The sequence below is a fragment of the Mustela nigripes genome, chromosome 14 (genome assembly GCF_022355385.1).
Source record: "Mustela nigripes isolate SB6536 chromosome 14, MUSNIG.SB6536, whole genome shotgun sequence".
Classification (NCBI taxonomy): Eukaryota; Metazoa; Chordata; class Mammalia; order Carnivora; family Mustelidae; genus Mustela; species Mustela nigripes.
The window spans coordinates 47,222,111-47,230,021 of record NC_081570.1 but is presented as its reverse complement, the minus strand read 5'-3'; the positions used below and the strand labels follow the sequence as shown (position 1 = coordinate 47,230,021).

Here is a 7,911-nt window from a genome sequence, read left to right as displayed (position 1 = left end):
GACCATGAGCCATTCCTTCTCTTGTCCTCCCAAGGCCTCTGTTTCCACATCTGTGAAATAGGGATAATGTCTTCCCTGCCCACTCTCCAAGGGTGCTGTAGGGCTTTCAGCAGATGATGAGCAAAGAAATGCTAAAGCCTGATCTGCAACTAGATAATCTCCTTGTTCCTGCATCCTGGGGGTCAGGACGACAAGGGCTCAGGGGCAGCTCCCCTCCCTTGCACACAGCCTCTGGGGCAGGTCTTCAGCAATCCCCACAGTCACCAGCTTTGCGCAGGAACCTATAATGATCCCCAGGCATCCTCACGCCCCTGAGACAGTTGATAATAATAACTGAGATGAATTCTCCCTAGTGTATGCCATACACTGTGTTGGGCATTTTATATTTTTTATCTTGAATCATTAAAAATAATTATAGATGGTAAGTATTTTTTTTTATTAATCAAATACAGTTTTGTTTTTATAAATCACACCCTGAAATAGAAAACTGATGAGCTGGTATTGGTCTTGCACAGAGGAAAGTCAGATTGTCAACACCAGCTTAGAAAACAGGGTGCAAGGGGCACGTGGGTGGCTCAGCGGGTTAAAGCCTTTGCCTTTGGCTTAGGTCATGATCCCAGGGTGCTGGGATCAAGCCCTGCATCAGGCCCTCTGCTCAGCAGGGAGCCTGATTCCTCCTTTCTCTCTGCCTGCCTTTCTGCCTACTTGTGATCTCTGTCAAGTAAATAAATAAAATCTTTTTTTAAAAATGAAAAAGAAAACAGGGCACAAGGAGACATGAAGTTGAAGTTCAGTTGGGGAAGAATGTGTTCATAATAACAAGGCAGGAAGTCATCCTTTTCACAGGTTCTGGGGAAATGTAGATATTATTACACCCCCCCATTTTATAATTAAAGAAATTGAGGGGTGAAGTAACATATTCAAAATCACACAGCCAGTGAGTGACGTGAAGCCAGGATGGGAGCCTAAGTCTCACTAGATCCCGTTTTCCTTTAGCTGCACTGGACTATGTTTCTCTGAATCTCTGTCAGCTCACAGACCCATCAGCCTGTATCCTGACTCCCTATGGCTACTGGCCGGTAAAAGTTCGGGATCATGCATAAAAGCAAAAGTAACAGTCAGTTTAGCATTACTCAATCCTCCTTGAAACTGGGTGTTTGGAGGTTGGGTTAGGGTACAGTAGGATAGAGGTTTGTGGCAGGGGTCGATGATGAGAATTGGACTTGCAGAGAAGAACTGAAATGGCCACTATGAACACTCCTGGGAATGTGTATTGATCCTCTGACATTCGCGGCACATCCCACAGTTAATTAACCCAATAAGCATTACTGAGCCCCTAATAAATGCTGGTGCTGGGGCTCAGTAGTGCTCAGATATGGTTCCTGTCCCCCATAGACATTTGACAAACCTGAGTTCACGGAATGCCTTTGTTAAATACTTGAAAGTTAAAATAAATTAAAAAAAAAAAATACAAAGAGCTAAAGCTAACGCGTGGTATTTTGCAGACCTTGTCAGGAAAGGGATGAAGCGAGGAGGGAGAATCAGAGCTGAGGCTGTGCTTAGTTAATAAACCCATAAGGGCACCTGATTGGCTCAGTCAGTAGAGCATGGGACTCTTGATCTTGGGGTTAGGAGTTCAAGTCCCACACTGGGCATAGAGCCTACTTAGAAAAAATAATTAAAGTATTTCCCAACTAACTCCCAAAAGAATCTATAAAAAAGAAAAACCAAAACAAAAAACTCATCATGTTTGTGTGTCTGTTGGGGAAAGCCTGGCTCACCACAGAAATTAAGAAAGAGAAGGGGGGGGTCACTCTGACTTCCACAGAGGACATTGAGAATAGGCTCCCTTTATCCCCATCCCCCAAACACTTACTATGGCTGAAAAAGGCCAAGGCTTGGAGACTTCATAACACTAGCCTAAATAGCTAAGCAGTCAAAGACACCTTTGTACACATTCCCCAGCCCTGAGAACCCTTCCCCATTAGCTTTCCTCCTGTCAGCCTGCGATGCATTGGAATATCAGACAGGTAGCTCTGCCATTTACAGAGGATTAGGGCTACTTAGTCAGTAGCTGGAAAATTAAAAAGACAGGATATGTTTTTAACAAATAAAAATGCAACCTGACATTTTTACAGTGTCTTTCAGTTTATAAAACTTTGGTATCTACTGTCTCATCTATTTTAGATTTGATTGTCAGAATGCCTTATGAAATAGAGAGATGCAGGGCACCTGGGGGGTTCAGTGGGTTAAAGTCTCTGCTTTCGGCTCAGGTCATGATCTCAGAGTCCTGGGATGGAGCCCCACATCGGGCTTTCTGCTCAGCAGGGAGCCTGCTTCCTCCTCCTCTCTCTCTCTCTGCCTGCCTCTCTGCCTACTTGTGATCTTTGTCTGTCAAATAAATAAATAAAATCTTAAAAAAAAAAAAAAAAAGAAATAGAGAGATGCTATCATCTCCATTTTACAGATGGGCGGACAGAAGCCCAGAAAAGTTAGTTTTGCTGTTCTGGTATGTTACAGGATTTAGGAAAGCACAGAGAAGGAGCACAGCCCTCAGTGCAATAGACAGGGCCTATCAGGTAAGGCTTCCTGGGGGCGATCCAAGAGCTCAGTAGAAATAGCACAATAATGCACTAAATAAATGAGGGGGAGAGTCCCAGTACATGATTTCACGAAGGCTTGAAAATGTGGAGAAGACTGGAGATACTGGCAGGAGCAAGATGAATATAACCACGGTGGTGTTGGGGACCAGGACAGCCGCTAACACCTATCCATGTTTACTAAGCGCAGCTACTGTTAGAACAGACACTCTTCTAAGCTGTTTATCTACATTAATTCTCACACCTACCTAGTTAGTAGGTACTTTTATTATCCCCATTTAACAGATGAGGACATTAAGGCACAAAGAAGCACCTTGCTCAAGGCCATACACCATCTTGTTTGCTAACTTAAAAAGTGTGAATTCTATTCCAAGCGCCACAAGCACCTCCCACTAGGCTCTCAGCAGAGATCAACACAGATTTGTGATTTAGAAAGCCTTCTCTGGGGGTGCCTGGGTGGTTCAGTGGGTTAAAGCCTCTGCCTTCAGCTCAGGTCATGATCCCCAGGTCCTGGGATCCAGCCCTACCTTGGTCTCTCTGCTCAGCGGGGAGCCTGCTTCCTCCTCTCTCTGCCTGCCTCTTTACCTACTTGTGATCTCTGACTGTCAAATAAATAAATAAATAAATAAGCTTAAAAAAAAAAAAGAAAGAAAGCCTTCTCTGACACAGGATAGACTGGGTGTTGGAGAGGGGGAAAGAAACTGGAATCTGACTAGGTTTTTGGTTCAAGGAGCTGAACAGAGACAGCGGGAGTAGAGAGCAGGGGAGCATTCCCACAATACCTGGTGCTTGTGGGGAAGAAATTGCCCTCACATGACTCTGCTTTCTCTACCTGTAAAGGGAGAATGATGTATTTCCACCTACCCGCCTCAGGAATTACTCGAAAATTAATAGGATAGAGGCTATGTGGCTTTCATGTGTTAAACAACACCCTTGTACTACTGCTGGTGTTCATTAAATGCTGAACATATAAAATGTGCTTTGAACGAAGGAGCTGGGAATAATTATAGCTTGCTAATTATTGTTAATTTTACCACAGCGTTGAAACCCAGGACTTTCTCAATGATTCAAAAAAGAGATTGCAACCCCGCCATCCCATTAAAGTAGCCACGAAGAGGCAGACCAGCCATTTCCCACAGGCCCATCCATTTCTTCTTTGCAGTGGTTCAGCTACTTATCTGGGCACAGAAAAAGAAAAGCGACTTACTCTTTCAGAATCAACGTATACAAAGAACCCCTTGTAATGTTACTTGTTCTTCTGAAGAACTAGTTCCTTTCTGTTTCCCTACTCTGACTACATGTATGAATGTTATGTTTCTGTGTGTGTGTGTGTGTGTGTGTGTGTGTGTGTGTAGAGGAAAACTGTGTTTAACAGAACTTCTGACACACTGGATTCCGGGACACCTGGGTTTTACTCATGATATGGTAACACTGCTCCCTTTCTTCTGACTCTGCACCACTCTGTTTCCATAAACACTGATTTAAGGTTTCACAATCACTAGGCAGAATACCAAAGACTCCTCCGAAGAATTTGAGGATATTGATGGCTGGGTGACTTTAAGTCTCAGCCTCAACTGCATCGCCTATAAAATGGGTCTGTAAGATTGTACATACCTGTCAGGACTGAGGCGAGGCTGAGATAATGCCTGTGAATTCTAAACTAACCGACGGCTACTGGGAGAACTGGGTGGTAGGTTATGGATAGGGGTTGGGAAGGGAGGGGGTAGGGGACAAAAGGCTGGCGATCTCCTGCGCCTTACTTTTTAAACAAATTCTTAAGAATTCCTGTTCAGGAGAGCAGCCAGGCCACCCGCCGTCCTCCGGCTGGGGGCGGCTGGGATGGCTGCTCCTCCCCAGGTGAGGCCAGGGCGGGCCGGGGGCGGGGCGGGGTCCCGCAGCCTGCAGGTGAGTATCGGTTTTCCTCTCCCGGGCTTTCGGTCTGGAGGAGGCGGGAGCAGCCTCCGCTCCTCCGATCCTATCGCGGGCGGCGCAGGGCGGGCTGTGCCTTCCGTGGGACGGTGACGGGGCGGGGGCCGCGGGATGTGTCACCCAAATACCAGAGGGTGAGTCCGCCCAACCAGCCCGGCAGGTCCGGCGGAGTATAAGAGCGGAAGGGAGCGGCCAGCCGCAGAAGCCCGAGACCGTCCCAGCGCGGAGCTGGAGCCCCGCAGAGTCCCCAGCGCCTGGTCCGCCCGCGTCCCGTCTGCGCTCCGCAGCCCCACCATGGCCCGGGGTTCGGGCCTCGCGCTGCCGTCGCCCCCGCTGCCGCTGCTGTTGCTGCTCCTGGTGGCGGCGATAGGCCCTGCGGCCGCAAAGGACAACTGCACGTGCGCCACCAATAAGATGACCCTGTGCCGCGCGGACGGCCCCGGCGGCCGCTGCCAGTGCCGCGTGCTCGGCTTGGACTTCCCGGTGGACTGCTCCACGCTGACCTCCAAGTGCCTGCTGCTCAAGGCGCGCATGAGGGCCCCCAAGAGCGGCCGCGCACTCGTGCGGCCCAGCGAGCACGCGCTCTTGGACAACGACGGCCTGTACGACCCCGACTGCGACCACGAGGGCCGCTTCAAGGCCCGCCAGTGCAACCAGACGTCGGTGTGCTGGTGCGTGAACTCGGTGGGCGTGCGCCGCACCGACAAGGGCGACCTGAGCCTGCGCTGCGACGAGCTGGTGCGCACCCACCACATCCTCATCGACCTGCGCCACCGCCCGGCCGCCCGCGCCTTCAACCACTCGGACTTGGACGCCGAGCTGCGGCGGCTCTTCCGTGAGCGCTACCGGCTGCACCCCAGGTTCGTGGCGGCCGTGCACTACGAGCGGCCCACCATCCAGATCGAGCTGCGGCAGAACGCCACCGAGAAGGGCCCCGGCGACGTGGACATCGCGGACGCCGCCTACTACTTCGAGAGGGACGTCAAGGGCGAGTCGCTGTTCCCCGGCCCCGGCGGCCTGGACGTGCGCGTGCGCGGCGAGCCGCTGCTGGTGGAGCGCACGCTCATCTACTACCTGGACGAGAAGCCCCCCCAGTTCTCCATGAAGCGCCTCACGGCCGGCCTCATCGCCGTCATCGTGGTGGTCGTGGTGGCCCTCGTCGCCGGCGTGGCCGTCCTGGTGATCACCAACCGGAGGAAGTCGGGGAAGTACAGGAAGGTGGAGGTCAAGGAGCTGGGGGAGCTGAGAAAGGAGCCGAGCTTGTAGGTCCCAGCGGGGCAGGGGGGTGGGGTGGGTTACCGGATTGCAGCCCGGCCCCAGCCCAAAGAGAGCCGCTCGCCTTGACTCTTGGCCCAGAGGGGACCTTGCTCTTTCCAAATTCCTGCCTCTCCCCACCCCCATTGGGTTTAATCAGGGTCACCTCTCCTTCTGACTTCTGGCTTCAGAGGAGGCATTTCTAAAATTCCTTCCCTTTCGGTCCGACAAGAAGCCTGACTCAAGAGTTCAGCGAAGTTCGGCGCAGGGTTACGTATGAGAATCACCTGTTGGTGTGACGCTGCGGCCGGCTTTGCCATGGACGCGGAAGGTGTTGGAGGCTCGCCAGCGCTTCGATGGGGGGAGGGAGGACAGCGCTTTTTACTGTCTTGGGTTAAGTTACGTGGTTAGCTCCACCAGGATCCTGGCGGTGCTGGTGAGGAGAGGAGTTTGCCCACTGAGCCCGCGTAGTACCCGCTGTTGCCGTGGTTTGTACGACCAACCACATCTGCTGGTTACCGGGAAAGAAGCCTGTTTCAGCCGCCCGAACACATTTGAGATTCTTTGTTTGAGAGCGGACTGTGCCCTCGAAACCCAGAGTTTGTTCCTCAGCCTACCCTTGGTATAGCTGGTATTAGTAATGTTTCTTTTGTAAAATGTTTGTACATATTTTGTCTTTGATAATGCTGCTGTGATTTTTTTTAAAAAAAAAAAACAAACAAACACGAATTTAATAAAATATGGAAAAGGCACAGACCAAAAGATGAAGTTTGTGAAAACTCGCTCCAGATTTCTGTCATTTGGGTTTCCTCCGTTCCCAAGACTCAAGATTTCTTATTTCAAATTCTAACACTTTTTCTTTTTTTTTCTTGCAGGAGTAGGCATTTCATTTTGCCACTCTGGTGTTTTCTGAGATGCCTTATACAGGCTGGTATAAATACTGATCTTTCTAAGTAGGATTGTTTGGAAGCTTCCTCCAGAGTGGGGGAGGGAGGGTGGGGGAGGCTAGAACTAGATGCTATTGTAGGGAAAGGGGACCAGCTTTTGGTTCTCTAAAGGCTCTCCAGTGGAGAAAAAAAGCACCACCTTTGTTTCAGAAACTGTGTCTCCTTTGACTCCTAGCCCTGCTGGGAAGTAGTGGTATTATTCCCATATAGCCCCTGGCGATTTACTTCATGTCAAAGTACCCTGGCTTGCCAGACAGGTTAAAGGACTTTCCCATGTAGTTACAGCTAGTCTGTAGTGGGTCCTACCCCGTGGTGTGGGGGGGAGGTAGGGGGAAGCACACACCCAAGTTGTTTTCCTAAAATTTCACTAGTAATATGCTTTTAAAATTTTTACTTCCTATTAGCTGTAAAAACTGGCAACCTGTCGCTCCCGCCTCCTGGCTAAGTTCAAGTGTAAAACCAGCAACCTGTCTCCTTCAAGCTCCTGTCCTCATTTTTACTCCTTCCCCTTCATGGATGTGGAGTGTGTTAGAAGGTCACTGTTGGGTAGTCTACAGGTAAACATGTTTCAGCAATTACTGGGAAATTGATTCAACAGTGGGTGTACACAAAGGAGGGAGTGGTTGGTACACCCAAGGGCTAACTGCAGGACTACTGTTTCCTCCCCTGGAACCCACCTCTTTCTCCTCCTCCCTACTCCTACTCGACTCTGTGGTTTATGCCTACCACTCAAAGACTGAAACACCAGTTAAGAACTGGAGATGTGGCTTTCAGCTGTGGCCTTCCCAGCCTGAGGTGCATCCCTAAGTATGTAAACACACACTCCCTTCAGCTGCCCCCACCTATCCTCCAAAGTCCCCTCTAGTTCAAATGAGGCTTAAGGAGGGGAATGGGAAGGTGTAGGCTGGCTTTCCCCAAGTGCATTCTGCCCCAGGCCAGAATGGGAGCTGGTAGAGTGTCAGACTTCACTCTCCTTCGGCTCCCCTGAGTTCCTGAAAGTGCCTTAGCTGCATGGATCTTGGCCATCACCTCTAGCGCAGTCCCTTATTTTACTGAAGACACAGGCAAGTGATTGTTCCCATGGCCACAGCTGGAACCAGACAGTCTCACATTCCCTAGTCCAGGATTTTTTTCACGACCCCAGGCTGCTATTGTTTCAAGAGTCACTTCAAAAAACCAGC

The 7,911-nt window shown here is 50.2% G+C and overlaps 1 protein-coding gene across 1 annotated transcript; it reads left to right on the top strand.

Moving 5' to 3' along the window:
* The first annotated feature begins 4,733 nt into the window (after positions 1–4,733).
* Positions 4,734–5,884, top strand: TACSTD2 (tumor associated calcium signal transducer 2). The gene has a single exon (XM_059374900.1). The coding sequence runs from the start codon at positions 4,824–4,826 to the stop codon at positions 5,793–5,795; it is 972 nt and encodes a 323-aa protein (XP_059230883.1). The 5' UTR covers positions 4,734–4,823; the 3' UTR covers positions 5,796–5,884.
* Positions 5,885–7,911: the final 2,027 nt, after the last annotated feature.